Genomic DNA, 21,175 nt, shown 5'->3' with positions numbered 1-21,175 from the left:
TTTTTTTTTAATATATATAATTTATTGTTCAAATTGGTTTCCATACAACACCCAGCACTCATCCCAACAGGTGCCCTCCTCAATGCCCGTCACCCACCTGGGGAGGAGGGGAGCCAGGCGTGGGTGTGGTGGTAGGTCAGGGGCTCAGTCTGCAGTTGGAGAAAGTGATTCCCTTTTTTAGTTTTTAAAGGTAGTCATTCCACCATGCAGTAGTGACCATCAGATATAGTGCCTTAGAGGCTGGCCTCAAAGCCAGCAGTGCCGTGGAAAGCACATGGGCTTTGGAGTTGTTCAGATGCGCTCTGGCATTCAGTATGGACAAGTGACTTGACCTCACTGAGCCTCCGTGTTTTCATCTGAAAAACACAATAACAACACTTTACAGAGTTGCTCTGACCATTAATTGTAATATCCTAGCACTCGGCAGACACCCAACGAGTGCTAACTATTGGAGACTCTCCAGGAAATCTGTACGCCAGCAAATAATAGCATTTCAAAGAGATTCAAAGTTTCCCTGGGCCCACCCAAATCATTTATTGCTTAGAAATATCTATATGTCTCTTATTTGTTGGGGTGAACATCATCATCCTCCCCTCACCCCAATTCGCAATATGTGCAGCTAACAGGATGGTTATGGTATTCAAAGCCCATTTTATTCTTCATTCATCCTTTTAAAATATATTCTAAAATAGTGATTCTCAAACTCTCTATGCTAACTCTTTTATCCCTAATCTCCACTGACCAATCCTTTGGGCCGATACTGATCACATGCTTGGATGTCACAGCAATGTCAAATTGCTAACGGGCTTTCTAAACACCTTAGACCAACTGATCTCCTTCTGTCACTGTGGAACACTAATCAATAGTTCACGGATCAGTGGTGGCCCACAGACCATGCTGGATTGTCCCTGCCCTGAAGTTCATTGAAAATCATCTGCCACAATGGATCCTAGTGTTTTTCTATATTTTTTGGGACTTAGAGCTCTCTGTTTTCTCTGTCTCTCTTCTGTAGGAACTTGGATATTAACTACAGTGAATTCCAGTCCCAGAAGCAAGAACCTAAGGCTGCGATTCAGGGACGTTAAGTGTATCCGGGATGAAGACGAAGATTCATATGAGATTATATATGAACCTCTGGCATCTACAGCCATGACTACGCGGAAAATGCGTGATTCTTCAGAAAACAGAGGTGAAGAGGACGATGGTGACTATGATTATCAGGAAAACCTGGCTTCCTGGTTAGGAATTAGGTCATTCAGAAATTCATCACTGAATCAGGAGGAAGAGGAGTTTAATCTTACTGCCCTAGCTCTGGAGAACTACTCTGAGTTCATTCCTTCAAGTACTGATCCAGCTATTCGTTCAAATTCTTCTTTCCTGAGTAGCATTAGCAGGCTTATTGTCCATAACTTTGCAGGACCTCACAAAACGCTTCCTCGCCCAGAAGCCACCACAGCTGGTCCCCCCTTGGGACGCATTGGCTTGGACAAGAAATCAGTTCTCAACTCTTCCACAGCAGAACATTCCAGCCCTTATTCTGAAGACTCCATGGAGGATCCTCTCCCATCAGATATCACAGGGATAAGCCTTCTTCCGCTCGATGCAGATGGTTTCAGGAATCAAAAACATGCTAAGCACAATGGATCCGAGAAAGGAAGAGACCACACAACAAAGCATGGGATCTCCCAGGTGGGACTTTCAGCATATAAAACTGGGAGACATTTAAGACAAGGCAACTCTTCTCCTTCCAGAACAGGAGCCTGGGAAGACCTTCCTGGTGACCTGTTACTCTTAAGACAAAAGCACCCATCAAAGATTTTGAACGGGAAATGGCATCCGGCTTCTGAGAAAGGTAGTTATGAAATAGTCCAAGATGCCGATGAAGACACAGCTGCCATTAAGCTGCTGAGCAGCCCTCAGAATGCCTCGAGGACTTTGGGAAAAAGCAGCCCTTTCACAAACAAAGACAGAAAGCAGAGTGGCCACCCCCCATTTTCTGGAATTAGAAAGAAATTTCTGCAGGAAAGACCGGATGGAGGAAACGGTAGATTGAAGAAAAGCCCTTTTTTCATTAAAACACGAAAAAAGAAAAAGGAAGAGAAGTTTGCACACCATATTCCTCTATCTCCAAGGGGCTTTCATCCTCTAAGAAAGGCTAATACCACATTTGCAGACAGGAGACTTAATCACTCATTGTTATTCCATAAATCCAAGGAAACACCTTTTTATCCCACAGACCTCGATCAGACATTCCCCTCTGTGAATCTTAGCCTGATAGCCTCACTTCCTAACCATAATCAGAATCCCCCAAATGACACCAGTCAGACGAGCTCCCCTTCAGATCTTTATCAGACAATAACCCCCGTAGAACGCTATCAAACATTCCCTATTCAAGACTCTGATCAAATGCACTCCACTACAGAGTCTAGTCCTGGATCTCTCCCAGAGCCTGGCCAGATGCTCAACTATGACCTAAGGAACAAGTCCTTCCCTACTGACATTGCTCAGATGTTCCCTTCCTTGGAGCCTGAAGCCTGGCAGACAACCATCTCTGCAGATCTCAGTCAACCAACCCTTTCCCCAGACCTCAGCCAGACAGCTGTTTCCCCAGACCTTGGCCAGATGCTCCTTTCCCCAGACCTCAGCCAGGAGCCTCTCTTATCAGACCTCAGCCAGATGGCCGTTTCTCCAGACCACAGACAAACAACGCTTTCTCCAGACCTCAGCCAGACAGATGTTTCCCCAGACCTCAGTGAGATAACCATTTCCCCAGATCTCATAAAGATGAACCTTCCCCCAGACCTCAGCCAGATGCCCTTCTTCCCAGACCTCAGCCAGGAGACTCTCTCATCAGACGTCAGCCAGATGCCTCTTTCCCCAGACCTCGGCCAGGAGACCCTCTCATCAGATGTTGGTCAAACAACCCTTTCTCCAGATACCAGCCAGACAACACTCTCTCAAGACCTTGGTCAGATACCCCCTTCCCCAGACATTAGTCAAACAGCCCTTTCTCCTGATCTCAGGCAGACATCGTCTCCTCCAGACCTTGATCAGACATCCAACACCTCTGAATTTAGTCATTCATTGCTTCTTCCAGAATTTGGTCAGACTTCCCCTTCTCCAGACCTTAGTCAGGTGCCATCTCCTCCACTATCTTCTATAGTAAATAACACTTTTATACCAAGGGAACTTAACCCACCAGTTGTAATAGGCCTCAGTGGAAATGATGGAGATTACATTGAGATTATTCCAAGGCAGAAGGAAGAGAGCAGTGAAGAAATCATTGATGACACTGATTACGTGGCCTATGATGACCCTTACCAAACTGATGTTAGGACAGACATTAACTCTTCCAGAGATCCCGACAACATTGCGGCATGGTATCTCCGCAGCAACAATGGAAACAAGAAATATTATTACATTGCTGCTGAAGAACTATCCTGGGATTATTCAAAATTTGCTCAAAGGTTTGGCCAAATTTTCTCCGTTGATTTTCTCATTTTTCCACTACTGCTAAAAAGATTACAATAGTCTGAGGAGATAATTCTGGGCAAATTATACTAATTCTGGGAAAATTTAATTCCCCTATTGCAATTTGTCCTATACAATTTCCTTTGTCAATTCTATGATTAACCTCTCTATATTACATGACATTTGGACAATATAAGAACAATCACTGTAAGAAGTCTGTGATATTCTCTAGAGAAGCTCCCTCCTCTCTCTTCTTTCATCACTCATGTTCCTACCTCCTTTTCTCGCCCAAGTGCAGAGCCCAGCCTACCCATAGCTATCTGCTAATCTGGCTAATCAGAAGGAATCTCCTTTTGCATTTGTTTACGGAAAAACATCTTTTAGTTGTTTGGTGATCAATATAAAGTGTATAGCATCTTGGTGAAATTTAATTCAAATTACATGAGATTCCAGTGGCAGAGGCCAAAGATATAAACCAGCTTAGAAACAAAAAGGCAAGTTTATACCTTCAACTGAGGCAGTCATAAACAATGATTTCTTTTGCTTTAAATTTGAATTTTAACTTGGCTTATAGAATGAGTGCTTACTCTCTCCTAAGTATTGTGCTAAGTGTTGAGACTACAAAATAGAATATAAACATACATGACTCCTGCCCTCATGGCACTTGCATCTAGTTGGGCAGGTAGATAAGAGTCAAATGCTCACATAAATAAGTGTAAAATACAACTATGCTAAAGACCGAAAAGGAAAGGCAGATACACGGTGATACGGTGATATGAGAATTCAGGAACCTGACACTGAACATTCTAGATAGAGAGAATAGCATAATGAGGCCACAAGGAAGGAGGAAGCCTGAGGCCTCTGTAGCTGGAGCTCAAGAAGGGGGTGAGTGTAAGAAAACGTTGGGCTCGCTCTACAAAGACCAGATGCCACTAGGCTTTGGGAAGAATTTTGGTGTTTATCCAAAGAGCGTTGAGAAGCCCTTCAAAAGCTTTAGCCATTCTTAGCTTCACAGATTATGTCAGTTCCTTTCCTGGACCTTGTTACTTTCATCTTTTAAATGAAGGAGGTACACCAAATGTCCCCCAAGATCCTCTTCTGCTTTAACATTTCAGGTTCCAGCCATTCTTCAACCAGAGATGCAATTATGTAAGTGGCCTAACTTACAACAGAGGGTTCCTAAGGGATCTACATATGTTTTTAAACGGTTTTCAATTCAATTCTGCTTAAGGATGGAAAGCCATATTGGGCTGGACTCTGGACGTGGCCTGTATTCTGGGATGACAATATAGAGAAAGAAGAGGTTGGGGGCAGGGGGGACAAGGGGCAAGTCTTAGCAATATTGGGAGAATCACAGCTTGGTGACCATGCTCACACCATGTCTAATATATAGTTCACAGATTTTATAAAAGCTAACAACTACACTGAAAATCAAAAGCCAAAGTGTAATTAGAGTAAGCAAACACAATATATGGTATGGCTTACAGAAATTGTTTCATTAATCGGATGCCTGGCATTTCCATATTAGAACTCTGTTAGCTTAAAACACATTTTCACATGACTTCCTATTTAAATGTAGCTCCCACTGCTATATGAGAATAATTTATCTAGGGATTTCTAAGAGAGGCCCTGAAAGAGTAAGATTTAGGGTGTTTCCAAAGCAGAAAGGGATAGAACCAGGTCCTTCAAAATCTTACGTCCCATTCCAGATATGCAACCCATGTTTATGGCACTCACAGCTGCTTTGCTGATCCCCATGTGTTCTGTGAAACTATGCTTAGGGTCTGGAAGGATGGGGTCAGTGGTGTAGGAAGACCAGGAGGAAGACAGAGCGGGATTCTCTGTTGATGGCTTGTGGTGCATGACAAATTCTATGACATGGATGGATGAGCTTTCGGCCCGTTTCCATAGGCTTGAGAAATGTAAGAGTCAGTGAGAAAATCTGATGTGCTCTGGCCCCAGACTGAGCTGGTGAACTATGTGAGGAATGATCCGATTTAACAACAGCAAACACGAGAAGCGTGGCTACTTTCATTCACAGGGGTGACCATTGTCAACTGACAGCCCCAAGCTGCCAATCCCATTGCATGGCTTTGTCTGCTTCTGATATTAAAATCTGCTATGTGACTATATGATTATAATTATTCGTTCATTAATACATTAAACAAAAGTTGATCCAGTGCCTGTCATGTGTCAGATGATTTGCCAGGCACTGGAAATTAAATAATGAGCAGACTAGGCACAATCCCTGACCTCATGGGACTTTCACTCTAGTGTCAGAGTCAGATTTTAATAGATAATATCACAAATAAATGATATATACTGTACTGTACATAACAGAGAAATTTAAGAATACTACAGGAATATACTATATACACTATGGTAATACTGTGAACACTTAGAGAATAATATAGACAGATTTCACCTACTCTAAAGGATCATAGGAGCCCTTACCAAAGAAATGATACATGAGCTGGGATCAGAAGGATATTTACTGGCTTAAGTTTTTACTCATTTATAGTTTCGTTCATTTGTACATTATTTATTAAATATCTCTGCTAGACACTGTATTCAGAAGCAGGGATAATTCCTCCAATTCTTCAATGGTCTTTCATTTGTTCTTTTAAACAAATACTATTATTATTGTTGTTGTTGTTATTATTTCAGTGAAGTAGATAATGAAGACATTGACGATGTTCCAGAGAACACCATATACAAGAAAGTGGTCTTTCGAAAGTATCTTGATGGCTCTTTTACCAAACGTGATCCTACGGGGGAGCTTGAAGCTCATCTCGGCATTCTTGGTCCTGTTATTAGAGCTGAAGTGGATGATGTCATCCAAGTAAGTCATCTTTTGAGCATTGTTAAGATCGTCAGAGGAATTTCCACAAGCATCAGGGGGTTGTAACAGTGAAAGGGGCAGGAGGGCTATGGGTAATTTATTTACTTTCCAAAATGAACAAATAATAACACATCTTTTCAGAGACTGCTTGCCAAGTACAGTAAAACCTTAGATTGCAAGTAACTTGTTCTGCAAGCATTCCACAAGACGAGCAAACATTTCTAATAAATTTGAACTTGATAAATGAGTGATATCTTGCAATATGAGTAGTACATGACGCCGAACGTCACATGATCACAACTGAGCCAATGGTTCTTAAAATTCACTTTGACATACGAGTGCTTTGGATGACAAGCATGTTTCCGGAACGAATTATTTTTGCAAACCACGGTTTTACTGTCGTTTGATAATCTTCAAGAAAAAAAATGATCTCATGATTTTATTTCCCCTTCTGCTGAGCTCCCATTCATCACTGCAAGGGTCAGTTGTTTTCCCTAAGAAACTTTTTTTGCCACCCCAACCTCTCCTGCACATTTAACCGAATAGCTCCTTCCTGGCATTCCCATGAACCCCATTCATACTTTGTTTACAACACTTTTGATCTCCAGATTTTTTAGTTTATTTATTTTGAGACAGAGAGAGGGTGAGCAGGGGAGAGGAACAGAGAGTGGGAGAGAGAGAGAATCCCGAGCAGGTTCTGTGCTGTCAGTGGAGCCCAACACAGAGCTGGATCTAATGAACTGTGAGATCGTGACCTGAGTCGAAATCAAGAGTCGGTTGCTTAACTGACTGGGCCCTCCCTGTGCCCTGGGTCTCCAGATTTTTAACTTGAATCCATATGTCCACGTGTCTCTTCATCAGGAGGTTGAAAGCTTATTGTTAGCAAGACCCAAACTGCATTCATCTCCACATCTGCAGCACCTATTGTGATCATTTCATTCGAACATAATGTCAGTACTTTTGCTTAGCAGAAGAATAAACATGTTTTGGTATTTCTAGGGTAAACTACTTGGGCCCTATCTCATAGGATATTGTAAAAATCAGGTGAAATAATACATATGTGACTTTGAACCTGCATGCAATTAATATATTCTACTGTATATAGATCTAGGTCTAATTTAATAGCCATCTACTTGGGCCTATAATAATGACATTCTTTAATTTGGATTTTTGTTGATCTTAAGTACATTTGTGGACCATTCCTTTTTCTAGGTTCGTTTTAAAAATTTAGCATCCAGACCATATTCTCTTCATGCCCATGGGCTTTCCTATGAAAAGTCATCAGAGGGAAAGTCTTATGAAGATGATTCTCCTGAATGGTTTAAGGAAGATAATGTTGTTCAGCCGAACAGCAGTTATACATACGTATGGCACGCCACTCCAAGGTCGGGGCCAGAAAACCCTGGCTCTGCCTGCCGGGCTTGGGCCTACTACTCAGCAGTGAACCCGGTAGGTACATCCATTAAAAATTTCTGTCATTCCCCTAACCCTATAACTTGAGTCCACCAAATGGAAGGGTCAAGTTGATCTCCTGTTAGATGTCTGTCCTGTTTTCCATGAGGAATGTGTGAGGATTGTGGCCAGTCGTCTACAGCCACTTGTGTTCAGAGGTCAGCGAGAGAGAAGCAAGTGTTCAGGAAGGGCAGTGGGGATTACTTAAATTGTTGAACCTGGTTAGAGTGACTACGTTTGCAGAGGAAGACGTTTATTTGCAATGTCCTCGAGCAAGTATTAGCTTTCTTTAGCTCTGCCTTTATGAAACAGCTACAAAATCAAGACTCGTTCGTTTGGGGCATGGGAGAGAGAGAGAGCACAGACTTCGAGTTCAACCCTCCTGTCACTTCCTGCGTGGGCCTAGGAAAATTACTTGACCTCTCTCGGCCTCAGTTTCCAAAAGTTAAAAATGAGAAAACAGTAGATAGCACACAATAGGCACTTGGTAATATTTGTTCAGTAAATGAGTTTCTTTGTATTTAATATACAGGATTGTTGTCTGAATTAAATAAGACACTACAGACAAAGTGTTTTGTATATTGGCAGATGCTCAATAGTGATTATAATAGTGTCGATATTGTCACTAATTGCAACATTATCATGACTGCCATGCTGAGATAAAGGATTCATCAGAGGAAGGGAATACGAATGCCACAGTATTTGATAATGATACCTAGGCTTAGTAAGCTATTTCTTTATAATCTTCCAACTCGGGGCCCTGAAGTTTCCTTTTCTGTATCATCAGAGGAAATCCTGCAAGAGAGCGAAATATGTGCAATTTGTCCCTGCTGTCTTCCAGGAAAAAGATATCCATTCTGGCTTGATAGGTCCCCTTCTGATCTGCCAAAAAGGAGTACTTCATAAGGAGAGCAACACGCCCGTGGACATGAGAGAATTTGTCTTACTCTTTATGGTCTTTGACGAAAGGAAGAGCTGGTACTATGAAAAGAAACCCCAGTCTCCCAACACTTGGAGACTGTCATCCTCTGAAGAAAAAACCTCCCACGAGTTTCATGGTATCGTCTTCTGACTTTGATCTAATCTCTGACCTAAATCCCCCTGGGTGCACGTGATTCCTGCCCTCGGTCTTCATAAGATTAGACATGAGGTGCTTCTAAAGAGGTGCTTCCGATGTCGCCCGGCAGGTGGCGCTGCAGGTGAAGGGGACAGAGAAGTCTGAAAGCTGGCGCAGGAGCCCGCAGAACTGACCCAACCAGCCAACAAGGAGCCAGTGTGCATCAGTCTATGGTAGCTTAGGGATTAGCACTATTCTGCAGTGTAAACAGTTAATGAACCTGTTCCTTGATCTAAAGGAACAACCATGTATCTAGAAGAAGTGATCACTCATGTGTTCTTTTTTTTTTTTTTTTAATTTTTTTAATGTTTATTTATTTTTGAGACAGAGAGAGACAGAGCATGAATGGGGGAGGGTCAGAGAGAGGGAGACACAGAATCTGAAACAGGCTCCAGGTTCTGAGCTGTCAGCACAGAGCCCGACGCGGGGCTTGAACTCACGGACCGCGAGGTCATGACCCGAGCTGAAGTCGGCCGCTTAACCGACTGAGCCACCCAGGCACCCCTCATGTGTACTTTCTAAATAAGAACATGACAGTTCCAGCCCTCAGCACTTCCCAGGTGGCATCGGAAGCATCTAGAACAAAATGAGATAGGAAACTGGGTAGTTGGGTCACAGGAGAGTCATGGCAAGAGAGCATTGCTGGGGGGGGGAGGGGTGAGTGGGAAAAGCAAATGTACTCTGAACTCCATTTAGGAATTTTGTCTGCAAATTGTCACTGAATTAAACCTTGGTTTGTGAGCATAATTTGTCCCGGAAACATGCTTGTCATCCAGAGCACTTGTATATCAAAGCGAATTTCAAGAACCATTGGCTCAGTTGTGGTCATGTGATGTTCGGCATCCCGTACAACGCATATTGCCAGACAACACTCATTTATCAAGTTAAAACTTATTAGAAATGTTTGCTCGCCTTGCGGAACACTCGCAGAGCAAGTTACTCGCAATCCAAGGTTTTACTGTAGTTTTAGAGAAAGGCAGAATTTAGAATTAGGTGAAAAACAAAGAGAATGACTTGGGGATTAGAAAAATAAATGAAGACTGAGAAGCCCTGCTTTTAGAGTTTGATGAATGGAGGGAATTGCTGTAAGGTTTCTCATCAGGATGGATCTGTGCTTTGGGTATGGGTAGGTCATTCCATGAAACAGGAAAGGAGAAGGTTGCTTGAGGAATTAAAAAAAAGACTTATATACCACATCCACTTCAGTGCCACCACCACCCCTCCCCCAGCCAGTCGCCACGGCTAAGTAGGTGTATTTTGCCTCCCCTAGCCCATTTACACACTCAGGCTGCCCTTCTGATCTGATCTCACCCGTATAAACGCTTGCGGGTAGAGGAAGGTGAACAACATAATTTATGATCTGCTCCAAAACCCTACCCTCTGACTGCTTATCACACAAAGAAGTTAAAAAGATTCTCTTAAGCTTTCTAGAAGAGTGTCAATGGAAAGCTGACCAATAACTCTGAGCGGAGCTTCCTTTTCTCTTCTAGCATTTCTAGGTTTTTCAGCCTAGGCTACTTGGTGTTGCGGGTGGCAAACACACGCTTCTGAAAACCTCCCAAGCTGGTGGGAACGCAATGGCTGCAGACTCAGATAGGCTTGTCAGCTGGCTGTCCCCTTTCCTGTTCAGTACCCTTGAGCCACTGCTTCCGATTCCTCAAAGAAAGAGTAAAATGCATCCGGGATAGTTTAGTTTGAAATGTACTCTGTAATTTGGTAATCCCCATGGCATAGTATTGATCAGGGTATTTGGTAAGCAGACCGCCCGAGTTCCCAGCCTCAGACTCAGCACCTGGCCTGTGCAGTGCGTGCTTGTAACTAAGTGGTGAAATAGGGAGTAAATGAAGGAATTCTATTACTCAGTTCAATTTATCAAACCTTTACTGAGCACCTGCTATGTTGAGAGACTTCATTCCACATCCTGATGTAATGATTTAGCAATGCTGACCCAATAATTGCTTGAGACACGTTTCACTCTTAGGAGATCTATTTCCTGCACAGGTGCGGGGTTAGGCCTGGTGTGAGGAGTAGGAAGATAGGTACTCTTTACTTGATGTAACCTTAAGGGTGCCAAAATGACCTTAACTCCTTTTGCTCCCAAAATTCACTCGCGCAGTTCCTGAAGTCCCATAGAGTTCTTTTTACTTTGGAAAAACACTACTAATAAAAACTTCCCTCACTTCAGTCTCAGCTAAATGCATGGTAGCCCAGAGCTTTATCAGTAAAATTTTGTATTATTTTTTAAGGTGATCAAATTTGCGAAGTGCTTTAAACACACACACACACACACACACACACACACATACACACACACTTCACCGAGGGAGAGTGGACGAAGCCTGAGAACCCCAGACATTTAAGCTGGGAAGAGGGCAGAGGAGCTATCATACAAATGAGACAATAGACATGAACCCTTATGGTCTGCCTTCCTAATTTTGCCTGGAACTTTCTCTGAATTTAGGAGGCCTCAGGGTGATGTGCTGTGTGTGCTCTCAGACTTTTTCCTTTAACCACTGGAGCTCACCTATCTGGCTCGTGTCAGTCTTTCTGTTTTGGTAGTGCAGGCAAATGTCAAGGGTAAGTGAGTGGAGCCCAGGGAAGAAGTGTGAGGTCCAGGGTGAAGAGTGAGAAGCCACATGAGAAGCTGCTGTGGGCTGGCATGAGGAGGAGCTGGAGGGCCCGTCTTAGCCTCCCCCTGGTAGCAGGACACACAGGGGTCCGGACGGGTGGAGTGATAAGAAGATGGGTGGTGAACAGGACGCCTCCTACTTCCTCACCAGCCCCTCTGCCGGTGTACATGGATTTCTAATCGATTGCACCTCTGTCCTTGCAGCCATTAATGGGATGACTTACAGCTTGCCTGGCCTGAGAATGTATGAGCAAGAGTGGGTGAGGCTGCACCTGCTGAACCTGGGCGGCTCCCGAGACATTCACGTGGTTCACTTTCACGGCCAGACCTTGCTGGAAAACGGCACCCAACAGCACCAGCTAGGGGTCTGGCCCCTTCTGCCTGGTAAAGATCTGCACGCTGTAAAGAGGTCCCGGATGGAAAAAATGGCTAGGGAAGGCGATCTCGGCAATGTAACTGTCCCTCATTCCGTCCTGTGCATTTGCTTCCTAAGGGTCAGGAGTGGGTTCTGGCACAGATCCTGGGCACAGCCATTTCCCCAAACTGCAGACAGAGTATGACAAAGTCAGCCAGTGTAGGCACTGCGTGCAGCTCCTGCGTGCAGGCTCAACTCGGTTCTACGGAGATGTTCCGTCTGACGCAGTTTTTTCCAAACCGCACTGTGTCACGTAGGCCAGGTCTTAAACAGATTACAAAATGAATCCCACAGGGCTCAGGCTGCTTTAGCAGCTTTCTGTCGGGAAGGAGATTAAAAACTTACTAGGGTTTTGGGATTCTTGCCTCCGTGAATTCTGTTCCGTACACTCTGACCCTGATACCTTTGGGCAAGTGACTACAGGAATCTTAATCTTAAACTGACTCATGAGGCTGTTGGGGCAGTGCCGGGGTGGGGGGGGGGGGGGAGGGGGGGAGTGTTTTTAAGGATTATAAAAGCTAAAAAATAAGAGGGGTATTTAGAGCTTTCATGTACAAAGTAATGAAAAGGCTTAAACAAACCAACCATCACAAAGGATTTTTATGTGCCAGTGAGTTGTTTTATAGGCATATCTGTGCATTGCAGGGGTGTGAGTGGGGGTGTGAGTGCCAGGGACCCTGATTCTCAAACTGCAATAGGCATAGTGAAATTCTAGGAAGCCGGTTAAAACATAAATGCTAAGGCAGAGATTTTGCTTCTGGAGACTTTGATGTCAGACAAGGGCCCAGGACTCTGCATTTTTAACAAGCAGCTTTGCTTCCACAAATGCTCTGAGAAGCTAGGCAGGGCAGTCAGTCCTTTGCCAGAACTTTGGTTGGGAATTTCCTATGTGGGTCAGCCTCAGTTAGGCACAGAAGTCCAAACAGGACTGGTTTGGTTAAAGGTGGGGGGAAAGAGTGTTCTTGGTTGGTTTGTTCAAGCCGGTGGCTCACTAATGGAGCTATGAAGACCCACTTTATTAAAATCAGGGACAGAGGGGATTAGGTCAAACTTCTGGCTTTTTACCAAATGTAAATTAGCAGATCCATCATCCTTCCCTTGAGCCTGAGAAGCTGGAATTGGCTGGCCCATCCAAATCTTCAAATCTAAATATCTCCGTTGGAGAGTGGAAGGCTGGAATCTTTTTTCGTGTGTTAGAGGAGGACCATCAGCTATTACTTTTTATTCACCATCTGGGACATAGTCACGAATTACAGTCAGCAGAATTTAAGTGTAAACTGGCAATGAGTAGCATTGAAATAACAGAGTGGGTAATCAGAGGTTTCAGAAATGTCCTTCAGTGATTTTCTGAGTCAGTTTATGTGTATCTCTATCCAACTCTGTAAACCTAATAGAAAATTTGAAAACATGGGAGATAGATGTTTTATTTTTATTTTTCTTATGTAAAAAAAGAAACAATAGTGAAATGAAGGGGGAGGAAGGAAACACATACAATATTCCTGAGGCCCAATAATGAGTCATTCAAGGCCGCTTTAATACTTAAGACTGTGAAGCTGTGTTGTATATGGGTTAGCTTGTGACATTAAATGTAGATCAGTAAAAGTTACTTTCTAGTAAGGCATGCTGGAGATTTTTTAAAGTCTGGGCCAATTAACTTTTAGTAATGTGTGTGTGTGTTGTTTCATTTAAAAAAATTTTTTTCAATATTTATTTTTGAGAGACAGAGAGAGACAGCGTGAGCAGGGGAAGGGCAGAGAGAGAGGGAGACACAGAATCTGAAGCAGGCTCCAGGCTCTGAGCCGTCAGCACAGAGCCTGATGTGGGGCTTGAACTCATGAACAATGAGATCATGACCTGAGCCGAATCAGACACTTAACTGACTGAGCCACCCAGGCGCCCCTGTTTTGTTTCGTTTTTGTCTGTTTGTTACAACTCTAGCCCTGCCTAAAGAGAAATGGATAATTCATAAGTTCTTTTCTAAAACTCCTTGTGATGCAGGGATTTTAGGATTCTTTGACAGCTGTCGACTAATATTAACTTTTAATCTTTGGGTATGTAATGTCGTGCTTCGCTTTCTATTTTAGGTTCGTTTAAAACTCTTGAAATGAAGGCATCAAAATCCGGTTGGTGGCTCCTTGACACAGAGGTTGGAGAAAACCAGAGAGCTGGGATGCAAACACCTTTTCTCATCATAGACAGAGGTACACTCCGAGCTCCATGGGATGTTTCTAGCAGGGCAGCCCCTGCTAGAATATTATTAACTTTTAAGTTTGAAATACTCAACTCTGGGACTTCTGCATGACAGAGGTACAATCTGTAGCAGTAGCTGCTTGTATTCTGACCCGTGGTCTGATTATACTGCAAACATCAGTCTTCTAGGAACCTTAAACCACATGCTTCAGCCCAAAGGCATGCCTTTCAATTGGGGAACCAGTATAAAGAGTCTTCCTTCATGACATGTGATTCATGGGAAAGTGAGTGGAAGAATTTTTCCAGACTCCTAGAGCAGAGGAGGGAAAAGATACCAGGAATTAAACAATGACTAGGATAGTCTCTGAACTTGGCATTTCAGTATTTGAGAAACAGTTCCCATACGTCCATCCATGCAGCCAGCCAGCCAGCCAGCATTTATTAGGTACCTGTCAAGTACCAAGCACTGTGTCCACATCCAGGTATCTCAGTGGCTGGTATTTTCTTTTGTGATCAGAATGTAAATAGCTCTGTAATTTTTGGTCCAACTTTTGGGAACATAGACTTATAAGGGTAGTACACAATGTTGTAAAATGGCTTTATTTTAAGATACAAGCAGATGGAAATCAGTTTAAGACTAACTGCATTTCAGGACGTCAGTGGTTTTCCTCTAGGGTATCACTATTTGTTAGAGCACCAGTCTTGCGAGTACATTTACCTCTTATGATCCAACATATTTAGGTCAGTGCCATACAAGGTAGGTGAAACTATTGAATCACTGACCCACCAGAGGTATAATCTCTAGCCACGAAATTTTACTTTGTTAATATGTATTTTCTAAGCAAAAATTATTCATTGTTCTGTTTTTTTGTAGAATGTAAGATGCCAATGGGACTAAGCACTGGTATCATAGCTGATTCACAGATCAGGGCTTCTGGGCATTGGGGTAAGTAGTAGCATCATAGCCTACGAAAGGCACCTCCTAGAACTGTGCAGTATACAGCCTGAAAAACCATCCGTGACAACCCTGCCTGTTGAATCTATGGATCATTGCTTGTCTCCAGGCTTTTCTCTACCACAGGAAAGCACCTCTATCTTAAGGTGCTCATCTGGTAGAAGAAGGAGCAAAAAACCTGTTGGCACTCCTTTATCACCGCCTCCCTCCCTGGTGTATAATGTTCCTAAGGAGTCTCTCCCCCGGGAGACCAAGAGCTAGGGGTCCTCAGAATCTCTACACAGGCAGTACAGCCTCTCAGCAGGGATTGAGCAAGGAGTGGATCTCTCTCTCTGAGAGAGAGAGAGAATCTGAAGCCAGTTCCATACCTAGCACAGAGCCTGATGCAGGGCTTGATACCCACAAACTGTGAGATCATGACCTGAACAGATATCAAGAGTCAGATACAACCAACTGAGTCACCCAAGCACCCCCTTTCTTTCTTTCTTTTCTTTTCCTTTCTTTTTCTTTTTCTCTTTCTTTTTCTTCCTTCATTTTTCTTTTTCTTTCTTTCGTTCTTTCTTTCTTTTTCTTTCTTTTTTTCTTTCTTTTTCTGTTTTCTCCTTCCTTCCTTCCTATCCCATACTCTCGTGACCATGTGCCCATTTCCAAAACTCCCCACATTCATCCCCATTCCACATTTGATCACAAATGAGATATTCCAGCCAGATTCCCAAGGTCTATTGGCCACATGCCATACTGCCCTCTAATAGGGCCCTTTGCTGTGCTAACCATTCATCTATTCAGAAACTTTGCTGATCACCCACTTTGTGTCAGGATCTCCTTCTAAATTGCCTCTCTGCCTCAAAGCCTTTCCCAAGATGAAGAGGTCAGTTGCAAGGGATCACGAGCTTCCCATAATCCCTCCCATGTCCTCCGCTTAGGCAAGGCACACTCAGCAGCAACCACACCAACATAGCTGAGAAAAGATAAACACAACCTGCATGCAAGAAAGGGGGTGGGTGGTGGTTGACACCAACCAAGCACAGACCTGAAGCCGAGATTTCATAATCATGAACTGACTTAGTAACTGAGGCCTGTGACAACTGCCTGGTTGCCTAACTTTAATAGAGGCTCCTGCAGAGATCTGGTTTTCCACGGGGACTAAACTCACTTGGGAAATTTCTAGTTGTATGTTTTGGGTTTTTTTTAAGTTCAGAATAAATTTTTTTCTCTTTTGAATTTAGGTTATTGGGAGCCCAAACTAGCAAGATTAAACAATGGTGGATCATATAATGCTTGGATCACAGAAAAGCCTTCAGAAGTTGACCTTAAACCTTGGATCCAGGTATATCTTATTAACCTGATAGTATTTACTGTGCTATAATAATAAAATGACAGTGATTTCATATTTCTCTTTCTTGTTCTTGCAGTGTTTTAGGCACTATTCTAAGTGCTTTACATATTCAAAATGAACCCTATAAAGTCAGTTCTAGCGTTATCCTAGATATCCTTTTTACAGATGAAAAAAACAAAGAAATGGAGGGACTGATTAACTTCCAAAAATCACACACAGCTAGTAAGTGGTCAAACTTGGATTCAAGTCCAGGTACTCTGTGCTCAAATATGGATTGTATCTAGCCAGTTTATTAGTTTGCTGACTTGGGTGCTGGCTTTTTAGTTCCAAAGAAAGCTGGTTACACAATGAATTAAGGAAGGTGATATGTGAGTTGTCGACAAGGACAGATCTGCTTAATGGCTTTGCTCTGTTGCAGGTTGACATGCAGAGGGAAGTCATCCTCACAGGGATCCAAACCCAAGGTGCCAAACACTATCTGAAGTCCTACTACACCATGGAGTTCTATGTGGCCTACAGCTCTGACCAGACAAACTGGCAGATCTTCAAAGGGAACAGCACAAGGAACGTGATGGTCTGTGGACAGTTTCTTTCTAAGTCTCAAGACTCACCCTAGGATTACTAGGCTACTATGCCTATGACTATGTCTTTTTAAAAAATACCTTTCTGGGTGGTAGAAATACAAATGGCTTTCTTAGGGCTTTATGAAAGAAAGTGGCAAAATCATGGGTCTGTTATACAAATTAAAGGGATAAGCCTGATTTATGGAACTTCAAAACTCCACACACACAAAAAAATCACTTTTCGATCAAACTAAATGCTCATGCTTCTCAGATTGGGAGATGGTGTAGGGCATTTAATCTGGTTTTGTGCCTTAAGGAGCTCATGCTCCTTAAGCTTGGAGCTTGGCCTCCACGTTTTGATAATACTAACTTTTACATTTTATTTTGTTCTTTGTTTCAGTGTACTTGAAGGAAATAGCAGCTCTGAGGCAGTGTGCTTTTCGGAATTTTTTTTTTTTTTTTGCTACCCTGCCTGCGGAGTGACAGTCCCCTGCTGGGTCTTTCAGAGGCTCAGCGGGATTATCCCCAATAACCCGTATGTACCAGCCCTAACTCTTCTCTTCCTCCCTAACCCCCTTGCCAAAGAAAGTTATCAGAATGTAAGGCGTCAATCTGCCATTATGCTGGTAACTTTGAACCTGTTTCATTTTTCCTGTAAATCACTTACCATTTTACTAGTTTGTATATTATTATTAGCTATCCCTGGTAATAAATTATTTGCACTATACCTTAGAACAGATCATGAAAATCTCAAATTATCGTCCCTACTGATCAGTTTTGGAAAGAGAACACAGGTTACAGTTACACTTCGTAGCTGAAAGACTTTTGCCCTTATACTTATGAGGAATGTTGGTGTGCGGTATTTTTTTTGTACTTTTTTTCTCGTTTTGGTATCAGAGTAATACTGGCTTCATAAAATAATTTGGGAAGCATGTTCTGTTTTCTGGGAGAGATTTTCTAGCATTGGTGTTAATTCTTTAAATATTTTTAGTATTCAGCAGTGAAACTATATGGGCCTAGAGATTTTTTTTTCCAGGAACTTGTAAATTACAAATCCAATTTCTTTAGTAGTTACAGGCTGTTCAAATTACCTATTTCATATTGGGTGAGTTAGATAGTGTTTTTCAAGAAACTGATCCATTTCCTCTAGGCTGTTAAATTTGTGTGTAGAGTTGTTTGTAGTATACTCTTATTATCCTTTTGATGTCTGCAGATCTATAGTGATATTGCCTGTTGAATTTCATGTTGGTAATATTCACCTCTTCTGTTTTTGCTTTGTCAGTCTTGCTAGATGTTTGCCTTTTTTTTTTTTTTTTTATCTTTTCAAAGAATTGATTCTGTTTCCTTGTGTTTATCTACTGTTTTTCTGTTTTCAGTCTTGCGGCTCTTATCTCCTGTGTTAGCTGGCTCTTTCCTTGCTGGCTCTTTCCAGCCTCTTTCCAAGTCCAGGTTCTCCACTAAAGGGGAGCTCCTTTTTGCTGTTGGGTGGGGACGGGATAGTGTCCACTGATACGACGGTGGTGGGAGTCGTGTTAGGAGCTGGCGGGGATCAAAGTCCTGGATTCCTATTTGCCCTTCTCTGACACAATCCCAGTGAGGGTGCTGGGGTGCCTCATTACAATCTCATGAGCATGGAAGTCTAGGCTCCCCACTTGGCCTTTGATGCTGTGAGTAGAGGAAGGGCCATGATGTTTTCTATAATGCTGAGCTGGACATAGATCGGTTATCATCTGAGAATTTTCCGTCTTGCTGAGCTGCTCTTTCCTGGGCCTGTGGCTAGAGAAAGCAGGTTTTCATTGGGACTTTTTTTTTTTTTTTTTTTTTTGGCCGTACCCATTGGTGTTTCTTGGTTGCTGGCTTCTTTGCTTCCCAGTCTGGGGCATATGAGGCAACAATAAAACCCAGGGAGCCCATCGCCATGTTGCTCCTTGGGTCCCAAGGACCCTAGCCAGTCTGCCTTCTTTTCTCCCCCTCTCCGAGGCTCCTTATGTTTTAGTAGTACTCAGCAGAAGGAACGAGGCAAAATATGTCTACCTCATCTTCCTGAAGTGATCTCCAATTATTTTTTTTATTTAAAAAATTTTTTTTCATGTTTTTATTTATTTTTGAGACAGAGAGAGACAGAGCATGAGCAGGGGAGGGGCAGACAGAGAGGGAGACACAGAATCTGAAGCAGGCTCCAGACTCTGAGCTGTCAGCACAGAGCCTGACGCAGGGCTCGAAGTCACGGAGTGTGAGATCATGACCTGAGCCGAAGTCGGACGCTCCACCGACTAAGCCACCCAGGCGCCCCTCCAATTATTTTTTTTAAAACCAAGAGACTTAATTCAGGTCACATGAAAACTGAAAATGACAATATTAAATTAATCAGAATTTTATTACAAAATCACTTTATAGAGAATTGTTACATAACTAAGCCTTCCTCTTTTTTTCCTCTAGTATTTTGATGGCAATTCAGATGCCTCTACAATAAAAGACAATCAGTTTGACCCACCCATCGTGGCTAGATATATTAGGATCTCTCCAACCAGATCCTACAATAGAGCTGCCCTTCGCTTGGAGCTACAAGGCTGTGAGGTTAACGGTAAGGAACTAAGACGCATTGTTGTCCAACCACCAGGCAGAGAATCAAGTAGATATGGAAGAATGGCTAGAACTTTTAGTTCTCTTCAGTCACTTGGGTGCCTAGAAAAACCTTGGCGAAACCGGTTCTGCTCAGGTGAACTCTCATTGTGATCTGGGCCAAAACTGGTTCTACCAGCCAAAGGGCAGGCACCATCTCTGAACAGTGCCAGGATGGCATGGGCACCGCCCTGACCCTGCGAGGAAGGGCCCTAGCTTAGAATAACTGCATCAGCCCATTTCAATAAGAACTAAGGTTCAGACTAGGCCTGACTCTTCCATCGTTCTCCAGGTCACCCAGATTTTAATGCAGTAGAAGAACATAGCAACATTACTGGCATATATTAGATGTTCGATGAATGTTTTCAACGAATCTAAACTTCTTGTCAACCTCCTGAAACTCTGATTGAACTCTTCGTTCTCTTTGGCACCCAATGTAGGCGCTCAAGCTCTTTCTCTGTAAGCTGCTGTTTTTCAAGGGATGTAATGTGACCTGTGGTATAAATCAATCCAGGTACCCACAAATGGCCATAATAAAATTCTACCATGTGGAACAAAGATGTTTAAGAATCTGATCAACTATGCTCCTTTGCTGACTCTTAAAGTAGAGCTCTCCACATTCTTTCACTTCAAAGCGCATCTAGAAAATATCTGTCTAGCAATCTGGGGTAAGAGAAGGCCCTGGCTAATCTTCCGTTGCATCTCAGCTGCCCCAGGGCTCTGAGCGGGAGGGAGATCAATACATAGCGCACCTGAAACGTGCATTTCTCCACCTGTTGGGGAGCTACAGTACCTTCTCGGTCTCGCACGGCTCACAGTGGACAAAGCAGCTGAAACTCGGAATCCGCTTCTTATCGAGGCAGATAACGGTATCCATTATACTGCCGATACCACGAGGGGCATGGACGTGGGCATTTTGTCAAAGCGCAGTTAGCAGTGGTATGTAACACCTCCCATATAAAATGCTAATTCTGTATAGCAGGAGCAGTCCTTGAGACAGCTCCGTAAATCACTGGCCTTTCTTTCCCTCTGGCACATGACGTAAATGGTAGTTTGTTCAGGTCATAGAGACAAGCCACTCTAAAATGTGACATTCAACTCTGTTAATCTATTTAAAACATTTATATTCTATTCAAGAAGCATTACTTTTTAAAAATCTCTTCACTTTCTTGGGGCGCCTGGGTGGCTCAGTCGGTTAAGCATCCGACTTCGGCTCAGTTTGTGAGTTCGAGCCCCGCGTCGGGCTCTGTGCTGACAGCTTGGAGCCTGGAACCTGCTTCGGGTTCTGTGTCTCCTTCTCTCTCTGTCCCTCCCCCTGCTCACACTCTGTCTCTCTCTCTCGCTCAAAAACAAACATTAAAAAATAATAATAAAAATCTCTACACTTTCTTGATATAATTATTAGAGTAGATTTTCTTTTTTAAAACTCTTTTTTTTCCATGGAGAAAGATATCACTTCAAGAAAACGTCAGCATGATTTACTAACAAGAACAAAGTGTCACAGAGGTGATGATGATGCGTGGTCAGCTGGGCTCACTCACTAGTTACGTTTCTTACATTCGCAGCCCAGCCTTGAAGCCTGA

At 43.0% G+C, this 21,175-nt stretch overlaps 1 protein-coding gene across 1 annotated transcript in view; it reads left to right on the top strand.

The window, feature by feature from the left end:
* F5 (coagulation factor V) overlaps nt 1–21,175 on the top strand; it is a 76,654-nt gene that overhangs the window by 48,134 nt on the left and 7,345 nt on the right. Inside the window, exons 13-22 of the mRNA XM_078441172.2 lie at nt 1,013–3,467; nt 6,139–6,313; nt 7,526–7,762; nt 8,607–8,823; nt 11,716–11,895; nt 14,011–14,127; nt 14,991–15,062; nt 16,298–16,398; nt 16,826–16,981; nt 19,410–19,554. Coding sequence (XP_078297298.2) covers nt 1,013–3,467; nt 6,139–6,313; nt 7,526–7,762; nt 8,607–8,823; nt 11,716–11,895; nt 14,011–14,127; nt 14,991–15,062; nt 16,298–16,398; nt 16,826–16,981; nt 19,410–19,554 — 3,855 coding nt within the window. The remainder of the gene's footprint in view (nt 1–1,012; nt 3,468–6,138; nt 6,314–7,525; nt 7,763–8,606; nt 8,824–11,715; nt 11,896–14,010; nt 14,128–14,990; nt 15,063–16,297; nt 16,399–16,825; nt 16,982–19,409; nt 19,555–21,175) is intronic.

This window comes from Panthera onca, chromosome F1 (genome assembly GCF_046562875.1).
Source record: "Panthera onca isolate mPanOnc1 chromosome F1, mPanOnc1 haplotype 2, whole genome shotgun sequence".
Classification (NCBI taxonomy): domain Eukaryota; kingdom Metazoa; phylum Chordata; class Mammalia; order Carnivora; family Felidae; genus Panthera; species Panthera onca.
This window is presented reverse-complemented; position numbering and strand designations above follow the sequence as displayed.